Genomic DNA, 26,333 nt, shown 5'->3' with positions numbered 1-26,333 from the left:
CACCTAGATATACATAAATTGGGAGCCATATGGAACAGGCCAACACCTACAAATAAGTCTTTTCAAGCCTTTTGATCAGGAATTCTGCTATTTTTACTGTACTTGGGAAGTGGGCCTTTTATAGAGGTCATATTTCAACAAACCCATGCTAGAAAATTTACAGATAGCCTTCTCTACTTCTTCCTTTCATAACTTTGCTGCTGTGAATTGGGAATTTCTCCATTGCGAGACTAATAGAGGTTTTCTTATCTTATCTATTTTGTTCGTTTCATCCAAGGTTTTTGAGATGAAAAGTCATTGCATGCTGTTGCCTTGAAGATGCACTATTTTGCAAAGATAAATGATGACGTTTTTGAGGTTCAAAACCTTGGTGACTCACATTTTAGAGGGTTATTGTACTCTGTGCTTGTACGCCAATGTGCAAGTACCGTGCCGCTGTCCCTGAAAGGGTTAATAGGAGCTATCTATTCAAATGGTGTAAAAAGCCACTATTTGAGGAAATACAGGGAACACCAAAAAACACACACACACCCAAAACAATACTTTGATGTCAGAAATGAGGAGAGGATTTATTAAACAGCACAAAAGTCTTGAAATTCCACATGTTCAAATCATAAATATCCCCCAAATTACCATAGGTTGCCGTCATCCTTAAAACAATCTCCACATTTTGGGCATGTGATTTGATTACCGGTAAATATCAATTTACACTTCTACAGTATTAGGACAAGACTTAGTTGCTCAGAAGAGTCAAAAGAGTTTATGCCAGTAACTGAAGATATCAAACGAACCCATGGTGCTATTTACACCTGGCTTGTAAAACATCCTCCAACTGTGTGTGTGTGTGTGTGTGTGCGCGTGTATTACAAACGTAAAATCCTCCAAATTGAAAAGTTACTGAACTTGATAACAAGGTTTGCCGACTTATGATGGACTTCAAGGGGAAATCAACACCCCAAATTTATTTACGTGTTTTATGCAACCCCATTAGACTAAACATGGTACTCTGATTAATACTGCATTTGTGGGATATGCAAAAGCTACCTGTCTTGATCCATCTCAGGGGGGCGCGGATGGATCGCCACTTGCTGCTGACCAAAGATGACATCACAGTTGCTCGGGCTAGGTTAACGACCAATCGCGGCTCGCCTGTTTTCCGAGTTTGGTCATGTGACATTCGCAAGCTGAGCCTCGAGATGGATAAAAATGGCTGGATTTTTAATGCTAAAGTCATGTCTCACTCACGCAATGCTGACCAGAATTCCGTGTTTAGATTAGTTGGGCTACATGCAACGTATTATTAAGAACATCTTTGAGTTGACTTCCCCCATACACCTCAATCGGCAAATGCTTGTGAAAATTTTAAATGTTCAAATTTTCTTACAGACAAGAAAAACGGTTTGCAACCTTTTAGAACCCCTGACAAAAACCCAAATTGCGTTACGTTCGCAAGAATTCACTGCCCAGTTAAATGCAGTCTTACTTTTGCTTAAAAACAACAAAACTAAACAGGGCATTATGCAACTGAGCATGGCGTGTGTTGGTTCTCTGCAAGAAACCAATTATGTATGCTACTGTACATAATATTTAAGCCGATCAAGTCTTTCTGCCATAATTATATGTGTAACATTTTTAGCACAGCCTCGCCCCCCCATCATTAGCAGTAACCACAACAATAGATTTATCCATGGCCTAAGCATCCGTTTCTAGGTCCAGATCTGCAAAATAAAATATATCAAACTGATGAGCGTCGGCAAGTTATTTGCTCTAAGTAGGGTGCCAGTGACTGAACAAAAACAAAAATTTGCTGCTAAGAATATTCTATTTATTCTACAGCTTTCAGTCAGTGAAACAATTCTCAGTCACATAAATACTTATTCATCACGTTTTCTTTTCTTTTTTTTAAATGAGGCATGGTTCAATGTTGCCTAGCAGAACATAGATCATATTTTTCCCCCCTAACAACCAGAAAAAAAAAATCCTGAAACATTGGGGCCCATCTCAATTAAAATATAACTCAAAAGCGGATTCCCCTCACTCCAGGATAATTTATATGTATAAAATAAAAGCAAGAGAATTGAGAATTCCAAACTAAAAAATGAATCAAACATGAAAATCTCAAAACTTGATGACAACGTCAAGTTCTGACTGCGTTTTAAGGCTGTCAGCCTTACTGTAGCCAGGAAATCCAATAAGCCTCCATTGTCTTCGTCAAATACAGAAATAATGCATTACAAACTCCAATGAGGACCTCACAAATAAATAAATCCAATGAAAGAGTTGAGGGTGTACTATTTTAAGGCAATGTTCTCTCAGTTTTCCTCTTGGAATTGTAGATATTTAAAGAAAAGAGTAGATTTACAGACAAACTTAAATTAACTCACTTGGACATAAGAATACTTGGGGGTGATGCAGTCAAAACCTGACAGCAAGCCATGTGGGCTGGGACTGGACAACCTGCTCTTCAGTGGTTCTGGACACCTCAATCGCACCTTCACACACAACCTATAGTACTTTCACCACGAGTCTGATTTCAGAGGTCTGATAAGCGGCCTCCACTTGCAGTAGTACAACCTTGTTTAGGGCACTAAACACACATCTTCCCCTCAGGTCAGTGCAATGTTCAATGTTTCCTATAATGAAGAAATTGCAATCCCATCAGTTGTGGGCATATAACCAAGCAGGCGCAAAAAAGAAAAGGAAAAAAAAGCATGAAATAAAACTAGAATTAAAAATATAAAACTTGTTACATCAATAGGGGGAATAATGAGGGATTAAAGACTGTGGTCCAGAGAGGAAGTCACACCTCAGTCTAATGAATGTAGGCTCTGTAGACTGCAGAAATATCATTGTCTGACTGGTCCAGTGCCTTGGCCCTCTTGTACACCTGTAGCGAAAACAAAAGACGAGCTTTCTAAGCAAAGGTCAGAACACACAAGAGGAACCATTTTTGAGTGCCTCTCTGAAAAGAAGACCCACACACTAAGACTCATCTCTTTTAGCTCTTCCCTTGCCTTGCAACCCATTGTAGAAAGTCAATCATTAAATGATGACACAGGCTTGTGTCAATTGTTTTCATAGGGGCGGCTATGCCGCTCTCCACTTTATTACAATACACATGTACAGTGGGAAGTATTTGATACGCTGCTGATTTTTTTGGTTTGCCCACTTATAAAGCAGGTAGAGGTTTGTAATTTGTATCAAAAGGTACTCTTCAATTATGAGGGACAGAATCTTAAAACAAAAATCCAGAAAATCACAGTCTATTTTTTAAAAATGTGTGTGCATTTTACCGCAGGACATAAGTATTTGATACATCAGACAAACAGTGCTTAATATTTGCTACAGAAACCTTTGTTTGAAATTACAGAGATCAGACGTTTTCAATAATGCTTCACCAGGTTGTCAGACACTGCAGCAGGGATTTTAGCCCACCCATCCAGACAGATCTTCTCCAGAGCGTTCAGGTTTCGGGGCTGTCGCTGGGCAACACAGACTTTCAGCTCTCTCCAAAGATTTTCTCTTGGATTCAGCTGTGGAGACTGGCTACGCCACTCTAGGACCTTGAGATGCTTCCTACGGAGCCACTCCTTAGTTGCCCTGGCTGTGTGTTTCGGGTCATTGTCATACTGGAACACCCAGCCACGACCATCTTCAATGCTCTTACTGAGGGAAGGCCATTGCTGGCCAAGATCTCACGATACATGGCCCCATCCGTCCTCCCCTCAATATGGTGCAGTCATCCCGTTACCTTCGCAGAAAAGCATCCTCAAAGAATGATGTTTCGACTTCCATGCTTCACAGTTGGGATGGTGTTCTACTCATCCTTCCTCTTCTTCCAAACACAGTGAGTGGAATTTTGACCAAAAAGCTCCACTTCTGTCTCATCAGACCACATGACCTTCTCTCATTCCTCCTCTGGATTATTCAGATGATCAATGGCAAACTTCAGACGGGCCTTGATATGCACCGTCTTGAGAAGGGGGACTTTACGTGCACCGCAGAATTTTAATCCATGACGGCGGAAGTGTGTTACTGATGGTTTTCTTTGACACGGTGGTCCGAGCTCTTCTTCAGGTCATTCACCAGGTCTTGCCGTGTAGTTCCGGGCTTATCCCTTACCGTCCTCAGGACCATTGATGCCCCACGAGGTGAGATCTTGCATGGGAGACTGAGGCAGATTGACCGTCGTCTTGAACTTCTTCCATTTTCTGATTATTTCGCCAACAGCTGTTGCCTTCATACCAAGCTGCTTCCCTGTGGACCTGTAGACCATCCCAGCCTTTTGCAGTTCTATAATTTTATCCCTAATGTCCTTGCACAGCTCTCTGGTCTTGGCCATTGTGGAGAGGTTGGAGTTTGTTTGATTGACTGTCTGGAAAGGTGTCTTTTATACAGTGAAAGAGTTCAAACAGATGAAGTTAATACAAGTAATGAGTGAAAAACAGGAGGGCTTCCTAAAGAAGAACTCATAGGTCTGCGAGATCCTCAATTCTTAATGGTTGATAGGCGATCAAATGCATATGTCCTCCAATAAAATGTAATTTAATTATTTCAAAATCATTGACTGTGATTATCTAGATTTTTGTTTTAGATTATGTCCCCCATAGTTGAAGAGTACCTTTGATACAAATTACAGACCTCTACCTGCTTTGTAAGTGGGAAAACTTCAAAAAGCAGCAGTGTATCAAATACCTGTTCTCACCACTGTACCCGATTGGCCATGTAACCACGTCACAAGAAAATTAATTTAATTTTAATTGCGATATACACTGACCGGGTCACAGTTAGGTAATGTTTACTGTTCAATTACAGTAAACAGCAATTTATTTCATCCACGTATTAATTACTTATTTTTTCAAGGCAGAATAGAAAAAACGAATGCAGCAGAGAGAACTCCATGCATCAAAACGCAGACCACTGAAAGTAAAAAGTACCTCATTGGCAGCTGCAGCCATTGGAGTTGGATGGTTGGCCATATCACCCATGGAGATGGCTAGCCTTAAATCCTTCTGAATGTGCTTCAAATAGTAGTCTGGCTTAAAGTTGCCTTGTAGGATATCTAGATAAGGCAACAAGAAAAATGAGCCAATAATAAGATCCTCGGATATTGTTGGAACGTGAAGTGTAATGTACAGAGACATCTCATCTTTTACGAACCCTCATGCACTTTGCTTACTTTGGCATTTCTGGTCCACAAAGGTGCTTGCCATCTGGCCCTGGCATAGGATGTCCAAGAAGGTCTGTTGTGATTGGCCAGTAGCCTGCGCCAGAGTGAGTCCTTCTGCAATGGTGGCCATGAAGCTGCCCTGCACCATGTTGAGGATGAGCATCATCCTTGCTGCATTTCCTGCTTCGCCTTTTAAGGAACAATTACACAAAACATTTTAGAAACCACACATACACCCCTCCAAAAAAATAATGCGGCTTATTTGCAGATGGTTGTCAATCCTTGGTGCGCCACACTATTGTCAAATTCTTAGCTTCTCTCTAAATCACCAAAATCTCATTCAGTGCTCACAATTTTTTATGAGCTTCACTTTAAGGTTTCAATTCATCACATTTTAAATTTAAAACTGCACACAATGAAGCATTCAAATTGACATTCAGATCTGCTCTCAGGGGCACAAAATAGTCATCCCACAAATGTTACGTAATGCCTGCCATGCAGCCTTCAAATTGGAAGGCATGCAAGCAGCCCACTGCACGTATGAAGTGTTCAAATATTTATTCAAACCATGGATGCAGCAGCGTTGAACTTTCTTGCTGCTAGAAGACAAAGGCAAAAAGCGCAGATGCCTTGAAATACGATGCAGCTTTCAAAGATTGGGTCAACACAGAGAGCAAATGGCTGAACGCGAGACTGAAGTCGGGGAGCTTCTTTGGGCATTGGTTTTTCTCCCTCCAACTTTGAAACCACTTGAATTCAGTGGAAGTACTCAGCAGAATGACTTAAAAAAAATATGACTATCCCAAGTTTCTGGACGCTGTTATTGTGCTTATTTGGTTGTGGCACAAGCAGTGTTTTCAGTTGCTACTTTATTCAGTTTGGCAGTTATTTTTTGATCTCATATTTGTATGAGTCATTTGTGCAGCTTGTGTATGAAATTAAAATAAATGTTTACATATTGATGAGCACCACAGATTGCATTTTACAGTATCCAATTTTAACAGTAAAATTGATGAAGAAATACAGAAACAGAAGATGGCTGGCGTCGTTACACCCTACATACCCAAGAAGAAGGAAGTCTTGCCCATGGCCTGAAAGCAGCTGCTGCAGTCCTCATAAACCGTTCGGTCACCGGCTGCCAAGATGACCAACATCCCGTCATTAGAGAGCTGCTGGCTTCCGGCCACTGGAGCCTCCAGGAAACGTCCACCCCGCGATGTGATCACCTGATATAACAATGTGTGCAACAATTAGATGCAACAATGTTGTCAACTTTTGGGATAGTGGGGTTGTAAACCAAGATACACTGTAAGTATATCAACACCAAGAGTTGAAGCACCTGTGAGAGTTCGGTAATAGTCTCTGGGTCAACTGTACTCATCTCGACATAGCACTTGCCCGGCCTGATTCCTTGCAGCACTCCACTGGGACCCAAAACCAACTGGATCAAAACACACAAAGATGGTACTATCAGCAAAACCAAGATCACCATGATTCCGGAAGATTGTTGTTGTCCAACTCACATCTCTGGCAGCTTTTGGGTCAGACACACATGAGAATGTGATGTCACACATTGAAGCCACTTCTGCGGGAGTCCGACCCAACCTGGCACCTTCTTGGATGAAAAGGTCACACTGGAACGCCCCCCGCCCCCCCAAAAAAAGAAAGTTCTAAAATGCTTCAGCGGCTAAATTTTAAGTTTTAACATTCATTAGGTAAACAATATTTCAATTTAAGAGCATGGAGATACTCATGTTTCTATGTTAAGCATAACAGAAATATATTTTGGTCTTTACCTTACGCTGTGTAGTGAGCTGTTAATTCAGTGAGCACTGTGTATGGACATGTATTGGTTCTATCCAATTCCATATTAGGTGAATTAACAGTCCACACAGATATGGTTCCAGAAATGGTGCCACAAAGTACTTTCTAATTGAAACCACAAGTTTTCCCATTTTAAGTAATCACCTTGGGGTCTAACGCATGATCACAGCCTTCTCTGCCACGCCTGCATATACTCTCAGAATGATTCTTTCAGCATCCTGCACAGCTCTGACGTCATGGCCACCTTTGATGTCGTTCATGTCTAAACAGGTTACTTTCAATGACACCCTTGGGCATGGGAAAGCTGAAAACGCATCACAGAACCATGGCGTGAAAATAGGGGCGTTACTCTGGTCTGTTGTTTTCCTTAGCCAGGAACTGCAAGATGCCCATTGCATTGTGAGAGGACTAAGTGTTATGATGAATCAGCCACAACTCTTGCTTCTGCTCGTGGACTGAACGAAGGAGCCTACATCACAGGAACTTTGTGTAGATGAGCTGTTTGTGGTTTGGTTTTGAAATGCACAGTATTTTGTGACACCAGGAACCTTTCTGGCATGCCCTGTAGGCATGAGTGATGAAGGCTTTGTTCTGTACCTTTTCTGCTGTACGGTTCCAGACTGTCACAACATGACCCATTTTCAACAGGTTGGATACGATTCCGCTACCCATCAGCCCCAGACCAAGGAATCCTATCCTGAGAGTAAAAGAGAAGAAAACTGGTCAAACGTGAACATGGAATAGATGTTTGCAAGTAGTGACAGGTTCAAACTTTGAGGCAACAGGGGTGAATTTCTTCTAATAATTTTATATCATGACATTTAATTTTAAGACATGTAAATGTTTTTTGGGGTTCCACAAAAGAGAATGTTGAATATTGTTCTGATATATGAAGCACATTATCAAAATAGTTTGCTTACATTGATGTTTTAATTTGTAAAAACAACCAGCTTATTCTGATAAGGTAAATTGGGGTATAAAGAGAACTAGCTTGTTAGATCAGTGCTTTTTTTCCATTTTGGAATAAGCAAAGCTGAATTGTTTTGCCTTCAAAATAGAACATATTGGAATAGCTGCTGGAAAACCTGCATGTGCTTACACATTTTTGTTTGGGTTTCTTTGAGCAATATTGATAAAAGTTACAGTTGGAGACACTATTAAATTGAAATGAAATTTCATACCTTAATAGATGCCATTTCAATCACAAAAGGAGCTCTGTTTGAGATGGCTGAGTTATTACGAATGTTGCTAAGGACAGACCCTTTTCCCCACAACATCCCAGTGTGGAGCTCATGCAATCTTATCCCCCCGATCTTTGTCATTTAAAATCTCTGGTTTTGTGCACAACTTTGAGATACCACACTGCAAATATAGAGGAGCAAGAAAGCGGAGAGGATTTATTGGCATCAGTGTTGCTTTCGGTGTCGTATCTCTGAATTAAAAGCCCCAAGGGTGGCATATCGTCATACATTTGTTCCTTCATAATCTAAAAAATGCAACCGTGCTCTAAACATTCCTCTTTGGCTTTTTAGCTTGTTGACAAAATCTATCAATATAATCAATCACATACAATTCCGAGGTAATCGCAATTTCTAGTTTTACTTTCAGTTTTAAATATGCCTCCTTCCATTTTCTGTACCACTTCTCAAGCAGAGCTTCATTTGATAAAATTATAAATTTATAAATCTGTTATTTTGTCGATGAAATTTGGCAAATCACCAAACACTGCAGTGTGTTTTTAATACCTTTTATCTGTTGGTGTGACGCTGCCATTAATGGCTGTGCTGTCTGCCGCTTGAATGGATGTTGATGCTGTATCCTGTAAAATCAAAAGCCATATAGCTGTCATTTTTAGAGTGATGGAAAATGTATTTCAAAAGGAATAAATATATACATATCATTTTGAAATACCTCTTCAATAATTTTTAGGCGCTTGCTTATCGGTTCCATGGACGAGGCAGGCTAAGAGAATAAATGAGAGTATGTATTAAGAGTTGAATATTTGACAAAGCCGAGCTTCCCATTTTGCGATGCACGATGGAACCGTTTGAATGAGTTAAGAAAAAAAGTGTGGCTACAATCTACATTTTGTTTCTCAAGACCTAGATGTGTCAATTGTTAAGAAAATGTAAACACTGTGTAAATCTTTACCTTCTCAGACTGGCTAAGTAAGAAGTGATGAAAATGTGGGTCATCCTTCACAGGCTGCAACAGAACAAGGGTTCAGTTGGAATGTGTGCTCTTTGAACTGTACAGAACGCACTCAGCACAATGCAACATAATCAGGGTAATAATTGCTCTTCTGTGCCATTTCATTAGGAATTGCCGTTTTGTTGATCGTGCAGAATGCAACTTAAATATCAGAATATCCACCCATTTTATTTATCGCGTGTCCTCATTTGGGTCACATCGTAGGAAAATTTTATACTGAGATCTAGGTAAACTTAGTCTATAATTAACTCAGCATGCTTGTTTTTGCAATGCGGGATGAAGCCAGAGTTCCTGGAGAAATCCCATAAATTACAAGGAGAACGAGAAAACCCCACACAGGAGGGCGCAAAACAAGATTTGAAAGTGTTCACGACAATACCACAATGCGTGGAATATTACTGAGAAATTCACAGAAAAGTCAAACAGCAACTAGTGTACAGAGGATTCACAAAGTTTAAGGGGAAAAAGAAATTCAATGACATTTTGGGGAGACAAATTTTTGTTTCACTTTCTGAGCAATGGTGCGCAGACACTAGAAAACTTCAGTTGGGTTAGTTAAATGCTTTAAAGACCGACGGAGTTTAAATTGCAAGTCACTTTGTGTGTGTACTTAAGTGGAGGCTGAAGAGTGACATTTTATTTTATTGTGTATGTATTTATTGACAGAAGCTGGAAGGTGCTGGCATTGGCAAGTTTGTAGACATGAAAGTGGACTTTCCTGAAAATTCCGGATTACTATATTATATATAATTTTAACTGACTTACCAGGTTTGTCGACCTTTCTAATATAGTCAGACATAAAATCTCGGTTCAAGTCCTTTTCCTCAAGCCATGACCACTGGAACGTGTTCCTAACAAGTTACAAGCGAGTAATCCTTTTCAAGGCCCCCCTTTTCCCTTATCTTAAGTCAACAGTCTCAAACTTGGGTCTTAAACTGGACAGTGATTTCAAACTTGACCGGCAAATTGGTGCCGTTGTTAAATCCAGCTTCTTTCACCTTAGACAGCTGGCCAAAGTAAAACCTCTCCTCTCACATGAACACTTTGAGACAGTAATTCATGCCTTTGTCACATCCCGGCTCGATTACTGCAATGCCCTTTACTTTGGAGTCAGCCAGTCCTCCATTAAGCGCCTTCAGCTGGTCCAGAATGCCGCCGCTCGACTCTTGACTGGTACTCGTAAGAGGGAGCACATAACTCCTACTCTGGCATCCATTCATTGGCTCCCTATACATTTTAGTTATTTTCAAGATCCTATTATTTGTCTTCAAATCTCTAAATGACCTCGCGCCACTTTACCTCTCTGAGCTCATCCGCCCCTACACACCTGCCCGACGCCTCAGGTCTGCGGACCAGACATTATTAGAAGTACCAAGAACTAAACTGAGGCTCAGAGGGGATCAAGTCTTTTCTGTTGCTGGTCCCTCGCTCTGGAATGACCTCCCACTGAACATTCAGCAAGCCTCCTCGCTGCCCATCTTTAAAACACGCCTCAAAACTCACTCGTATTCTTTGGCATTTGACAAGGCATGACTCAGATTTGTTCTTGGTTTTGCTGTTCGGTACTTTCTACCGTCTTTGTTACCAATTTGTTGCTTTACTGTTGTATATGTTAGCTGCTCCATGTACAGCACTTTTTATGCAGTGATGGCTGTCTGAAAGTGCTCTATAAATACAGTTGAGAAGGACGGCAAATATTAAAGCAAGGGGCAAGAACAGACTTCGGTGAGGCAATAATCCGAGAATAGGGCTGAGCAAATCTAAATGACCTCTCACGAACATAAAAACATTACAAATCAAAGATTTATTCATGCGCTAAATAGCGTGGGATGTGTATTCGAGTTCCTGTGCTGTGAATGTACCCCGTTGCTTACAGTGTGGAACTTGTGTTCTTCTGCCTTCCCCGAGCATGCATTAAGAAGGTTATACCGTATTGGCCCGAATATAAGATGGTGATTTTTGCATTGAAATAAGAATGAAAAAGTGGGGGTCGTCTTATATTCGGAGTCTAGACATTATACCCATTCACGACGCTAGATGGCGGCAGATATCATTGAAGCGAATGCTGAACTTGAACCCCTGTCACGAAGAATTAAAATAGCGGTACCACGAAGAGGAAAAATAAAAAATAGCGGTAAGAAAGAAAAGAGAAGAAAATAATAGAAGAGATAACAGAAAATGGAGAAACGTAGAGACAATCTGGAGAAAAGTGTCAAAGATCAGCCAGTTAACCGGCATTTGAGGAGAAGTTACGATGTAATTTACATTTCAAAAAACAGAAGCCATTCATTTACGAATGTGATTGCACTTTAGTTTACATATTTAAATGTTCAGATATTAAGATTTGAAAGAGGGAAAATAACATGCTTTTTCTCTCAAGTATATTGTTATAATCATTTGTTTCAGATGTACTGTAATTATTTTCTGTATAAAAATTAATTTTGTATTCAAACTTGAGTCTTGAAAAAGAGGGGGTCGTCTTATAATCAGGGCCGTCTTATATTCGGGCCAATACGATACAAACCCCAGTTGCAGCTTCCTTTCAAACTAAACACACAACAAAAATAATGACATACATTGTTAATTTAAATACAACACGCATTCTCTTATAGCTACATTGCCATTTTAATGCTGACCCTTGCCATTCAATGGAAAACCCATCTGACATTTGCATTATGGATTACGGGAGGGCTTGACCCTCAAATAACAAATATCCACACACAAACGCTATACAGTAATCCCTCGTTTATCGCGGGGGTTAGGTTCCAAAAAGAACCAGTGATAAATGAAATTCGTGAAGTAGGATTTATTTAAAAAAATTAAAAATAAAAAAAAGCGAAAAAATGTGAGAGGGACGAAATTTCAAATCACATACATCACAATCGACAATAAAGTTGTACTTGGTACTCGATAGTCAGCTTTATTTTTTACAGTTATTATAGAATACTGAACTATGTATACAATGCAGAGGTGGTTGCTCTAAGACTGCAAGGGAAGCTGAGCTTCCCCTAAAATGTCAAAAAGTAAGTGATCAAAAATGTGTGTGTACGTATAATTGTGTGGACATGTCATTGACTAAATATGCACTACAACGCGCTCAACTTTTGGTCCGAATCAGCTTCTTATTACTGGTTACGACGCGACTCTCTTCTCATTCATTCCCGCAGCTTCACTGTGCTTTAAACTGTCTGGACGCTGAGCGTCTAGACAATTCAGTGGAGGTTGTCCCAATGTATTGAAACGAGACGAGTCATTGGATAAATGCTGGTTTTGACCCGCCCATTGGACGCTCAGCGTCTCTGGGAGTCTATAGGAGTGTTCACACGGCACACATTTGCTCCGGCGCTGCATCGATGTACTTTGTTGCGATATATTTGCACCGCAGCAAATTGTGTGGAGCGTTCACACGTACAAAGCCGCTGAGCGTGTCTGCACCGGCACAGCGTCGGTGCAGCCCCACTTGCGTTCACACGGCAGTTTCTGCAGCGGAGCAAAACGACAGAAAACAAATGAGCTGTCGTGTTGGTTCTTTTCAAAACGTATACACAACTCGAGCGACTACTGGACAGGCACGTCCTTCTCCTTCTCGGTCTCCGTGCCTTCTGCTCGAGAGTGACCGCCCCCGAAAACGTAAATCAACGATGACTTCAATGCCACTCAGAAAAGCAAAAATGTAATGCGCCAAACAGAAAATCAAGAGAGGAAATCGCAAAACAAATTATATGGGGGGCGGGGGGTTGTGAACACACAACTACACAAACAACTCCGAGACAGTCCAGTCTCCTACAAAAGGAAAGATGTTACCAGCCAAGTTTTGTGTCGTTATTAAACAAACACATGACGGAAGTCTGACAGAGCGCGAAAGCAACGCATTCTCGCCGTACGTAAACTCTTCACAAGCATTTGCTCTGGAGCAAATTTAACCCAGTTGCGTTCACATGTGCAAATTTACACCGGTGCTGCTTCGCAAACAAGCATTTGCTTCGGAGCAAATTTTTAAACCACCTCCATGAGGTGGATCAAATTTGGTCCGGTGTAAGCTGTTTTCCGGGGCTAAGCCGGAGCTAATTTGCACGTGTGAACGCTCTACTGGCACCCCTTATGGACAGTGGGCGTTTATCGGCTGGCCAGGAAGCTCAGCTTTTCTGCATGATGATTGGATGATCTGTCTCTTTTTGATTGTTAAATCCAGCTTCTTTCACCTTAGACAGCTGGCCAAAATAAAACCTCTCCTCTCACATGAACACTTTGAGACAGTAATTCATGCCTTTGTCACATCCCGGCTCGATTACTGCAATGCCCTTTACTTTGGAGTCAGCCAGTCCTCCATTAAGCGCCTTCAGCTGGTCCAGAATGCCGCCGCTCGACTCTTGACTGGTACTCGTAAGAGGGAGCACATAACTCCTACTCTGGCATCCCTTCACTGGCTCCCCATTCATTTTAGAGTTATTTTCAAGATCCTCTTATTAGTTTTCAAATCTCTGAATAATCTCGCGCCACCTTACCTCTCTGAGCTCATCCGCCCCTACACACCTGCCCGGCGCCTCAGGTCTGTGGACCAGACTTTATTAGAAGTACCAAGAACTAAACTGAGGCTCAGAGGGGATCGAGCCTTTTCTGTTGCTGGTCCCTCTCTCTGGAATGACCTCCCACTGAACATTCGGCAAGCCTCCTCGCTGCCCATCTTCAAAACTCACTTGTATTCTTTGGCATTCGACTAAGCATGACTTAGATTTGTTCTTGGTTTTACTGTTTGGTGCTTTCTACCGCCTTTATTACCGATTTGTCTTACTGTTTATTGTGCATGTTAAATTGCTCCATGTACAGCACTTTGTATGCAGCGATGGCTGTTTGAAAGTGCTCTATAAATACTGTTGACTTGACTTGACTTGATTGACAGCGAAATGAGCCAATCACCGATCTTATGGTGAAGGCAACCGTGTCATTTTTTTAAAAAAAGGAACGGAGAGTAGAATTCACATATAAATAAACGGACACATTTTATGATGTAGGCCGAAATTGAGCTTCCCCTCCTTGACAGACCAGCATCCGCCACTGATACAATGAAACCAAAGACCAAAGATTTACAAAGGTAAATTTGGCAAGGCGCACAGAGACAAGGTGCGGAGACTGTTCACGTCGGTCAGTGCCTTAGCCAATCAGGATGCAGAACGCAATTCACTGTTTAAAAGCATTAAAAAAAATGCACTGAAAAAAAAAATCTGTGAAACAGCAGAGCCGCGGAAAGTGAACCGCCTTAGAGCGAGGGATCACTGTATTAACACATGCAGTCTGTTCAAGCACAAAATCCTTGTGCCACAGCTGTAACAAAACTGGGACTTATACACAGTAGCAACCACATTTACCTCCGTAAACACCATGCCACAAACGACGTATTTAGTGTGCATGTGTGTCGCTCCATGTTTTGCATGCGTGCTTGTCACTTCACTAACACATTCCATTCACATTAGAAGTTGAATTTCTTTTTGTAAGATGAACAACTACATAAAAAGATGAGATCTTACAATAAAACCCACACTGCCCTGCAGTGTGACCGTGGCCAAAGTATGACCTCGCCGGCTCCTTCCGAGTGATGAGAACACGTCACAGACAAAGGAGAGGCAGCCCTTGGCTGCTATGCAAACTATTCGCCCCAGACCAATGGCTTTTAGCAGTGGGCTTCATTTCCCCATGTCATAAGCACCACCATGGCTCAATTCAGCTGGTCGCTGGCACATGCTTGTGTCACCGAAACATCCTTTGAAATGCACTTTTGGCGATTGTGAGTGAGCAATTTTCCATTTATTCCTAATTAAAAAGGACACTTCACTTTCAGGTAGAGGAAACAAAAAAAAACCAAACAGCTGTTTGGCAATAGCTTGAATGAAAGCCGATCGTAACAGTCACAAATAAAGTGGTTTTAGGGGCAATTCCACTACAGTCCACTCATTTTGAGGATGAAGGGGCTCCTTTAACTTTAGCTGAAGCTAATCTGAGGGTTCAGCAGTTAATAAACCTACCTATCTTTCTATATGAGAACATCAGATAGGAGGGGGAAAAAACGGTTACCCAGCTAAAAAAAAAAAAGTATACACTGAAAAGCCCATGCTTTAAATGATGAAATTAAGATCAAGACCAACAAAAATGATTTAAAAACAAAACTCTTGATTATCTTTTATTTATTTATTTGTTTATTTATTTAAGGTTCTGGAGTGAATTCTCAAATGCGGCTACACATCGCGTGGTGCATTTTATGTCAATTTTGTCGGGCAAGTGGTGGAATCTTTTCAATTGTGTACCTATCCATGGCCATAAACTGCTGAGGCCAACTATTAGGTTCAACTAAATTCAAGAGTAGTGATTCTCAACTGGTGGGTCGAGACCGAAAAGCTGGTTGCGGATTCATCAATGGTGGGTCACAGGGAGTTAGTTAAAAAAAAAAAGTAGAGGTTGCTTGGTTTATAACAGATTGACAGATTTTCAATTGTTTCACATTTTTTTCATACAAATATTGAATTTACTGTACTTAGGACTTGACTATTTGCCTGCATATTTAAAATGTGAACATACTTTCAAAGGCAATTTTTTAACAATACATTTTCCGTATCGTTCTCGACTGAGTGACAACAGGAGAACGTGGGATCCAGGGTGACAACAGTTGAGAACCACAGCCCTAGAGCGGAGCTACAACCCATGCTTTAATTATATGAAATACTTGGTGGCTCGGTTAAATATTTTCTCGCTCAACTGAAACAAATTGGCCATTGTAAAACCGTGACACACTATAATGTGTCAAAACCAAAAGGGGAACCAAACAGAATGAGGGGTCAAGTGCAAGCACCAAAAGGTCAGAAGGAAAAGGTCTGCATAGCTGTTCATTAAAGCCAAGGGTTAAGTTGAGGTAGAAGAAGGGCAAGGCAAGGCAAGCTTGGTGGGAAGGGTTCACCTACACTGCTTTCCCATTTGAATCCAGGTGCAGCCCCCAGCCTCTCAATAGTGGACGGCTCAGGGTCAGAGTCAGTTAAGTCCTTTAAAAGGAGGAAAGAGACACACATTCACCTTTAAAACAGAGGGTGAATTTGAGATTTCCAGGGGATACCCATTTCAGATGTCAAAATCAGGCGATTTCTTCAAATTACCTCCAGTGTGATGGACACAAAACCAAAACATGAACATAAATCCACATTCATATTTTCACATTAAACCGCAAGAAGGTGCTCTAGACCTGTGTTGATAAATGGACTGAGTCTGACGTAAGCAGCGTTGAAGAGGAAGTGCCGCATCTTTTACCTCAGGAGTTGGCTGAGTTGTTTAAAAGTGGATGAAGATTTCATTGGATTTGGTGATTTGGAGTGACACTGATGGTTTGGTAAACTTGTTAGCATGTTCTTTATGATATTGTAATCAGAATAACTCTTAATATGTTATGTGAACATACCAGGCACGTTCTCAGTTCGTTTTGTGTCATGTAACATGAGCATATTGTACACTTATTCAGCCTGTTCTCTACTTTCTTGTTATTTTAAATTGCCTTTCAAATGCGATTTATACTCCAGTGCGCCATATCAGTTTTTTTCTTCTTTATTATGCAATTTATGGCTGGTGCGATTTTACACTCCAGAGCGATTTATAATCCGGGAAAATACTGTACATCAAAATGTAATCGTGATGTCGATTTTGCCTACCCATTATAATAAAAACCCATTTGAAAAAAAGAAAAATGAATAATGTGCTGAACAGTTTCTGCGCCGTGAACACACGCTGAACGCGGCGTTACTTGCAGCAACTATGTGACGTGTATGCTATTCTGCCCTCTCTGAGCGTGCTTCAAGATGTTTAATGATACCCCAGAGTTTACTGTAAAACTAAACAAAAAATAAAAACAATTACATTTATCACATATTTAAATACAAGTAAAACTGTTTAAAAAAACATTGCGAGCGCATTGAGTTCCTGGAGTGCTATTCTTTCACATGACGGACATCCAGCTAAACACTGTCATAAATAAAGAGAGGCAACAGCAATCTTCACAGGAATAGATTCTTCCTTATCAGCGAAATGCAAGTTACATTAAGTTCAATAGTAATGTTCTTCTTCTACTCTTATTATTTTACTTGTTGCTAATATATTTTTGGGTTGTTCAAGTTATATTTTAAGTACAGTTTCGTATTGACAAATTACGAATATTTGAAATCAATGAACAATCGTATTTTTTCATCGTGATTTCAATATTCATCCAAAATAATCATTAAAAATTGTATAATCACCCAGACAAACCGCCAAACCTAAAAAGGTCAGGCAGCTAACAACTTGCCTTAATTTACATCTACGGTCAACAGGTTTTTCCAACGACTGTAGCTGAGAACAAATGTTTGGTTGAAACTACACAGTAATTTTCCCACCAACAAGTCTGTGTTTTTGTGTCAGAGACCAATTACTGGTCTTGCTAAAAAAATAAATAAATAAGAAACTAGTCATAGCTCATGATCACGAAAATAAACCTTACGCCACACTGCAAAGAGGTGCCGGGACTCGCTGGGAAAGCATCACATAAATGGTGTGTATTTTCTTGAAGGGAAGCGGACACTTCCATTAAAGTTCACTACAATATGCTTTAATAAAATCTGTGTGAGTGACGGTCATGTGCTATTTTAGTTCCTTTGGCATGTTCCACCTAAAAAGCCAGTCATCATTAGCCAAAACTAATAGAAACTGCTTACAAATGAATATTTCACTGAATTAAGAAAACTGTATGAACACAATAAGGGCCGGGGGAGAAAAAAAAAACACGAAAAATTATAGATTTGTAGCCAAAAGGAATCTCCATTTGTTGCAAAAACTAGCGCTGTTCTGGTCTTATCTCTTGTCATTCCCTCACTGAGTTCCAACGGTTGGAACTACTTAGTGGAGATAAAAAGTATACACACCCCTTTTCAAATGGCAGGATTTTGTCATGTTTTAAAAAACAAAACGTGAGACCAAGATGAATCCTTTCAAACCCCTTTCAACCTTTAATGTGACCTATGACCCACAAAATTCAAAAAGTCCAATCTTTTCGGGACATTGGTGTTTTATAACAGTACAGTCCATTTGCGATCTATTAGTGAGGCACACAATGTGACAATATACGTCTCGTTTCAATGTCATTCTGAAGATGAAGTCAGTCTTTCTTCTTAGCTTCATGGCAAAAGCCTGAAGGTTTTGTGCTTTACATTGACGGGTATTTGGAACAGTACATGACTAAGGCTCATTTCCTGCTGAAGAAAAATAGCCGCAAAGCATGATCCTGCCATTGCCATGGCATGATCAATCAGGTTTCCATGCCAACTGTAGTTATTTTGGTTATAAACAGCGCTGTGTTTACACCAAATATATCGTTTGAAATTACGGCCAGAAAGATTAACCTTGGTTTCACCAGACCAGAACAAATGATCCCCGAGTCTTTAGGAGATTTCCAGTTGATTCTGCAAATCATATCAGGGCTGAATGATTTCCTTTTACAGATAATACTTCAGTCTTGACACTCACACCTATAGCACAGACATACCATGATCATTACTGCCTTCACTGTGGTTCATGGTACATTTAATGCTTAGGAAATTCTTTGGTACTCTTTTCCTGACTGAACCCTTTGAACAATGAGATCCCTCTGATGCTGTAGAAGCTCTGTATGGGTTATGCTAAAAGATGTTAAATATAAGTCAGGAATGGGCTTCTATTAGAATATCTCAACTTTATTTGGGGTTAAACAGAGGTGCTTTTAAATGGTGCAGGTGTGTGCTGATGAAAAAGATGGGGTGTTTTCTCATTTACTTTGTAGATGTTACAGGTCACATTAATGGTGAAAACATTTTTGAAATGATTTATCTTGCTCTCATTGCTTTTATATTACAAAAACCAAGCAGTGGTACAGTAAAGTATACCAACCACTTTTCTTTTAAATGCAAAACAATGTACACACCGATCTACAAACAGGGCACAATGAGGTTTAGGTCTACAAAGTGCAGCGAGGTTTTCATGATGTAGGAGGAATATCCAAATAGATTAATGTAGCGCATGCAACGTGATTCATAAAATCTGAGATGAGTTGTGTTGGCTGAGTTTGCGTCTTTAAATATTAGGTCTGAAAGGCGGGTAGAACTTTCGTTTTATGCACGCCCACTAGTTTAAACAGAGTATTTTGATTAATATGTGAAATCTGAATTAAAGGGCAAAATCAACCCAATTTTATCAATCTCAGGAGGCGGCCATTTTACGACTTGCTGTTGACTGAAAATGACACCACAGTTGCTCACGACTCAGGTGACAACCAAATACAGCTCACCCGTTTTCTGGGTTTGGTCATGTGACATTTGCAAGCTGAGACGTGACTGATCATTAGCCGAGGCTTCACCAACTTTTAGTGTCAAAATGGTAACCCCTCGAGAGGGATAAAAAATGGGTGGGTTTTGCTGCTTAACCCTGGAGAACCCTTTTCTTCTTCTTTGGAAAATGATGAATTTTACTTTAAATGACTGTTATATGTTCACTGAACACCAAAATATGTTTTTTCAAATATTTAATGCTTTAATCCTTATTTAGGATTAGGGCCAAATTTGACCCTTCGGGATTTAAGGGTAGCATTTCAGCAGCAGAATTTATAGGGGTCAAATTTGACCCCGTGATTCTCCAGGGTTCCTAGTCCACAAACGCAGTATTAATCAGGATGCCTTCTTTAGATTAGTAGTTACAGATAGAACATATCATTGTAAGTAAAACTTTTGGGGGGTTATTTCCCCTTTAACTAGGGACTGAAGTTGCTGGGAGATATCAAGTATAAAACCATCACCATAGTGACAAGATGGGGTACAACCTTGTGTACAGTTCACTAATAAAGTACCCTTATCCACTGTTTTTTGTTCAGTTTTGCAGCCCATGGCATCAACTAAAATTCACAATTACAGCGGACTCCTGCATATTCACAGTTCAGCACCCACAGATTTGTGGATTTTGTTTTTAATTTTTCTTCAATGTTTTTTCACACTTTTGTTTTTTGTTAACCCACCCCCATGAATATAATTACAGTATTGATAACATCGTAAAAGGTGATTTGACCAAATTTGTTATTTTAGAGGTGTGCATCAAACTGACCCTAAACCCGTTTGCCATACTTGAGCCAGTGTAATTCATGTTGGATTTGAAATAATTCCACTGTCCATTCAAAAGCACTTATCCTCACGAGGGTCACGGGCGTGACAGCTGTCTTCAGGCAGCAGATAGGATACAACGTAAACATTGTTTGCGCTAAATTAATCTATTTGCATAATTCCTCCCACAGTGAATAGGGACTTCTCGCAATTATGGTCATTAAGCAGAAGTCTGGAAGCACATGGGCTAGCCAATCAGCTTCTGCATCTGTTTGCGTGTGCAATGAAGCTTACATCGTTTTTGCTTGTGCACCCTTTTTATTATAGGCACATATATATTAGGCACAACGCAGCCAGCAACAGTATGCATAATCTGTTAGCGTGTCAACGCAGTTCAGATCCTGCTATTTGGGATTTTAGTAAATCAGGGCCCGAGACAGGAGGCCTACCTGTAACAAACAAATCAAAGGGGGTGATATTTTGTTTCACGTACGACAGACAGTACATTATATTTCTGTTTCTTATTTCTCAAGGGAGCTGTCACATTGATGTTCTGGCAAGCAGTTTCATTTCATATTCGAAGGAATTGGCCTGTTGCAGAGGTGTGAGTGTATTTGTGGTGTAAAACTCAGCATGGCTCCTCTATGAATAATGGACTGAAGGTTTTTCTTGCCCTGTTCTGTTGTGTCTTACTGACCTTCTCAGAGGGGTCCCTCAAGGCACTGAGATCCTCATCGTCCTCATCCAGTATTTTTAGTGGTTTTTTAGGAGTCTTCTTTCCTTTGGAGTCTCCTTTACCTTCAGAGTTCTTGACAAAGAAATTGTACTTTAGCACATTATAAATTGTGTACAGCAACAACCAAAATTATTTTTTTGAAGTGTAGCAGGGCGAACCATATGAGATGTCTAAAAACAACCATGACTACTCATATGGTGCTTTTCCATTAGCCTAGTTCCACATCAAGATGGCCTTGCTTGTCCCCAAGTGGCCACTTTTCCATTATATTTATCAGGGACAAGCTGTTACAATGGAACACATCCATTTCCTGGTTTTAGACGAGAGAGGCAAAGCCACACAGCGGCCAAGTCATAAAAACGCAATATATAAAGTAACATAATACAGTGATCCCTCGCCACTTCACGCTTCAAGTCTTGTGGCTTCAGGGTTTTTTTTCCCCATTATAAATAAGTACCCGGTAAATATTCTTATTCTGAGCTGCAGTAATGGAATCGGGGTGTAAAATCATCCACACTGTGAGCTCTGAGGATTAAATAAAGTTTACACCATAACTGCACTAAAGATAGGAGTCCCCTCTCGTACATGTTGTAAAAACATTGTTGCCTTTATTTTGTTTATTTATTTTGCTTTAAGTCTCATATTTTTCAGCATTCCTCATATTTTGGGCATGTGTATGTTCATCGCACTTGAGCAGGTTGGTTCACAGAAATAAACCCACAACAATTGCCAAAGAAAGTGTTTTGGTTCTTGGCTTATTTTGGAGTAATGAACATTGATTCCGCTGCGACTACTTTATCTGTGTTTAATGCATAATTCTTAGTAGGTCAGAAAGTTTTTGCTATTGGGTGGAAATCATCTAAGTCTATTTTGAACTAAAACGGACTAAAACTAGACAAACATTTTTGAGTATTTGTCGACTAAAACTATCATGAATAGGAATGACTAAAATGTGACTAAAACTAATAAGCATATTTTTGCCCGAAAGACGAAGACTAAATCTGAAATGGCTGCCAAAAACAACACGAATTCCTAGGAGGGCAAATCTTACTTCATGGTTTTTCACTTTTCGCGGGAGGGTCCAGTACCAATTAACCATGAAAAACGAGGTATTATTGTACAAACATGATTGTGTTCTACCACAACGGCGAACCATATTTGCAATTTCATATGTACTAATGGATGAAATATTGAGGTTTTGGGGTTAAAAAAATTTGTGAGTGCTTGCACTGCTCATCGAGTCCTATTCAATTGAATGAGAGGTCTCCTGCCATATAGAGGAGCTTTGCTGCTTCCCCGGCCAGAGAACCATGGTCTCAAAACAAAATGTGTGTTCTGTAGTGTTGTCTCAACGCCGGCCGGCTGTGTCTTGCTGGCTTAAACCTGGAAAGAGACTATTTCTCCCACATATGTAAAAGCTTCTGTATATTTGATGGTCTGTATTATGCGATGTCACCACACCATGCAATGGCGATTCATATTTGACTCTCTTAAAAAATATCGGCCGAGACTCACCACTCAGTAAATATTACAGCAGAACCCCACATGCTGCAAGTATGCAATAGGCAACATTTGTTCATATAGTTTGGTTGATCCCTTCTGCCCCAAGCCCTCTGTGCTGACAGGCCAATGGGGTGTAGTGTGGTGGTGTTTGGGACAAGAATGAAAAAGCTATAAATTGACCTCAAAGTAACAAAAGTTTATAACTTAACAGAGTTTAAAAAGTTATATCCATTGATGGCACAATACAAGAAAGTGATCATATCTGGAACAAGGTCATCTTGATTAATGTGTGTGGGAAGATCGAATATTGTATGGAGTAATGAAAAGTACAATATATATATATATATATATATATATATATATTGTGAGAAATGTAATATTTGGTCATCACACCTTGGCTTCCAAACCCCAACTGCAAACGGCAACATGCATGGCTGTTAATGATATTTTTAATTTATTTTTTATATTACAGCAATTCTGATCCATGAAGGGAAATTTGTGGAAATGGTTAAGAAACAAATGTCATGTTCTCTTAAAGTGTCTAGTGTCCCAAAGACAGGATGACTGTGACTCAATCTTAGATGACTGAGAGCCACATTAACTTTGGATTGATTAGAAACGAACTTAAACTGCTGTTTTGAAATGAAATGATGATCCTTTGTCAGTTTTTTTAAGTCTTATCAGACAAGACCCTCACCTGTTCTTTCCCCTTCAATTTTTTAAGGAAGTCTTCCACTGCATCAACAGCCTGCTGGAAGCGTTTGCCCTTATTTATTTTGATCATCTCCTCTTTGTGAGCATGATAGGGCTTCAGTTGCTCCACTTTGATCCAAGCACTGAAGAGAAATGTAATCATTTTTAGTTGTTGAAGACATAATCGTGAACTCGGTCGGAACATGTACCAATGTTTACTTACTGGTCTTCAGTTCCAAAGAATTTCACAAAATGGCATTTTTTTCCCCTTGGCTTTTTCAGATCCTTGGGCGGACTAACAATCTAAATTGAAAATAAAAATAAAATAGAAGTGTTTTGAAGACCAAAAGCGACATTTATTATTCTAGAAAGGCGCCCACAAATAAAATGTATTATTATTATTATTATTACTTACCTTTCCTGGCCATGGTGGATAGCGGCCAAGTTTCCCCCTGGAATTTAAACAAGTATTAGGCAATGCTTATTACTCATGTACAGCAAGTAGAAAGTAGAAAAAAAAATACTTTCCACAATTCTAGTACTGAAATAGAATGCTAGATGGATCAACATAAACATTGATACTTTATTAAAACCAAAATGTAGGTCAGACACTCTTCCCCCGTGACGTGGTACGATCTGCGGAGCGCAAGGTGGTCCGTGCAGCTGGTCAGACATGCAGCGTCGCGGTCAACCCCTCTTCCCATTCATCCTCCCCCTTATTACATGTTATGTCTTGTGACTTGTTGTAACTGTCATAAGCTTATTTATGTGCTAGGGTCTTTTTTTATCCTGGACTTAAATTATCCTCAGAAGAGGATAGTTCGAGCGTGTTTTTTTTCCCCCCTCTCCCTACCCAGGGTTTTCCTTTCTGAATTCTGACTGTAATTTCCCCATTGCGGGACAAATAAAGGATATCTTAATAACATAATTCCTGAATCAACAATATAAATTCAAAATGTGTTTTAAGTGCTTGTTAACGCACACTCAATGGAATGTGCATGTTATTGAATAACCCATGATACATTAGGAAAGGGTTCTGGTTGTTTTTTTGTTTTGTTTTTGACAGTAGCATCCTCACACGTTTGAAGAATAACAACATTACGCACATTTTTATTGAACAGTTCTTGTAAAACATCCGAATAGCCTAATGTCAACCCCATGTTTTTCTGCGTCAGTGGAGCATTTTCCAGAAGAAAACATTCAAAAACAACACTCCATGTTGGAAATTGTATGAAGGGTTAACATTTAGCAACAAAACGGCTCTTTGGTGAAAAATGTTCTGTGCTTTATGTCCCTTTTGTTCGCTGTTTCACTGTTCAAGTCTGTAACAGTGGTGGATCATTCACGAGGAGAAACGCAAACAAGTGCCTCTAGGCCCGCATTAAGAGCAGCTTCAAAGATATAGACACTTCAATAACACATTAGTCACAAACTATGGTAAACACCAGCAAAATGTCTAATGTTCCGGCCCGACCAAGTCGACGGCTAAAAAAAAAAAGTTTTCAGTGTTAACGCCCCCGTGCTAATCTAGATTTCCGCTGAAGCAACTGCGCTACTAAAACCCGTCGTCAGAGTAGGAAATTATACAACACGTATATAAACTTGAATGGATAGAGCGCGTGGCAGTCAATTGCGTGTTCAGAATAGTATCCATCAGAATAGTATCCATAAAGCTATATTTCATCAACGGAGAGGACTCCATTATCAGAACATCTGCTTGTTTTTCCGCTAACGTTAGCAAGGAGCTAGCAACGAATGTTGAGTCAGCTTGCCTAACAATTTGTTTGGGTTACCCATCAACGAACCAACTGGCTAACACTTGAAGGATTTACACGTAGTTACTGCTTGATCACGTTTTTATACACTAAATAAAACAACATTAATGAATGTAGAGAAAAGTACGAGTAAAACTGGCATGTTTTAACATTTAATGGATACCTCACCACACGAGATCGCCGATTCTCAAATGCACCGTCGCCATCTTGCAACTCAAATAAAACGTCGCAACGAATGAGAGAAAAAGACAACACTTCACACACCCACTAATCAAGAAGCGAAGCCCCGCCTTTCGTGTCCACACAGTGTACGCCATTGGCTGAGACGCCCTTCACTCGTTTTCCGTGGACGGAGTCACGTGTACAAAATAGACAGTTGATAAAAAAACAACGTTCTCTCGCAATTCAGATAAAATCTAATCGTAAACATTATCTGTAGCAATCGATAGAATAAATGCAAAACTTTAAATGATAGGATAAATGGCATAATGGTGTCCTTAGCTTAACCAGAGGTGGTTAAAGTTCTCACACTCTATCTATGCCAGTGGTCCTCAACTAGAAAGGCTGTCGGTCCACTTTTTTTTTTTAATAAGACCAAGGTCCGGACCCATGCACGGCGGACATGGGGAGCAGGGCTATATGCCCATTTAGTATGGTCAAGCCAAGCTTATACAAATCAACACACCTCACAACCAACCAATAATGGGGTGCATGAAAATAACAATTATTAACTTTGCCAGTACACAGCAAATAATGAGAGGTATTGTGTTGAGGCAGAGGAACTCTTTTATTTTGTTAAGCTTTTGTGCCTGCTTAATAATAGAAATAGCCCTTTTAGGGAAATAAGACATTTTTACTTTAACTTTGTTAAACAGTAGTTGTCTTTTTTCCCTTAATTTAACAAAAGCAAAACAAAATACTCATTTTACCAAAATAAATACTAAACATGAAAACAAAAATATTATTTTCATTTGTACAATTCCCCTTTTCACATCCCCTCTGAAATCACTGAAAAATATATCAGAAGAGGAATTAAGAACCATTTTAAATACTGACACAAGGGAGCACAGGAATGTGCAGTGCTGTTCTTCCACTAAAGGTGAATGCAATGTCTGAGGCATGCAAATATTATTTGAGGACGCCATTGGGATGTTCATTTACCATGTTGCGGTGTTCTGTTTTGTTTATTAATGACACAAGTCATGATGGCGTTTGACTAATGCTTTAATAGCATGAGTCGCAACTGACGGTAACGATGGCAAGCCGCACCTTGCCCCTTGGGTTATACCATTTTA

At 40.0% G+C, this 26,333-nt stretch overlaps 1 protein-coding gene across 3 annotated transcripts; it reads right to left on the bottom strand.

Annotated features, from left to right (window-relative positions):
- Window positions 1-543: 543 nt before the first annotated feature.
- On the bottom strand, window positions 544-25,279 carry glyr1 (glyoxylate reductase 1 homolog (Arabidopsis)). Of its 3 annotated transcripts, XM_086132252.1 has the most exons (17): window positions 25,207-25,279; window positions 23,679-23,715; window positions 23,487-23,566; window positions 23,268-23,406; window positions 21,029-21,139; window positions 16,156-16,233; window positions 9,146-9,199; window positions 8,906-8,956; window positions 8,740-8,813; window positions 7,592-7,691; window positions 6,694-6,804; window positions 6,510-6,611; window positions 6,234-6,396; window positions 5,180-5,359; window positions 4,938-5,062; window positions 2,807-2,887; window positions 544-2,633 (listed from the first exon to the last, which is right to left on the bottom strand). In XM_086132252.1, the coding sequence occupies exons 1-16, from the start codon at window positions 25,242-25,244 to the stop codon at window positions 2,813-2,815; spliced, it is 1,518 nt and encodes a 505-aa protein (XP_085988378.1). In that variant the 5' UTR covers window positions 25,245-25,279; the 3' UTR covers window positions 544-2,633; window positions 2,807-2,812. The 3 variants fall into 3 exon arrangements, with proteins under 3 accessions (XP_085988378.1, XP_085988377.1, XP_085988379.1); XM_086132251.1 differs by having other exon boundaries at window positions 544-2,887; XM_086132253.1 differs by lacking the exon at window positions 16,156-16,233 and having other exon boundaries at window positions 544-2,887.
- Window positions 25,280-26,333: the final 1,054 nt, after the last annotated feature.

The sequence above is a fragment of the Hippocampus guttulatus genome, chromosome 16 (genome assembly GCF_054856545.1).
Source record: "Hippocampus guttulatus isolate MCC_2025c chromosome 16, RoL_Hgut_1.0, whole genome shotgun sequence".
Lineage (NCBI taxonomy): Eukaryota > Metazoa > Chordata > Actinopteri > Syngnathiformes > Syngnathidae > Hippocampus > Hippocampus guttulatus.
Note: the sequence above shows the minus strand (reverse complement) of the source record. Positions and strands in the feature narration are given on the sequence as shown.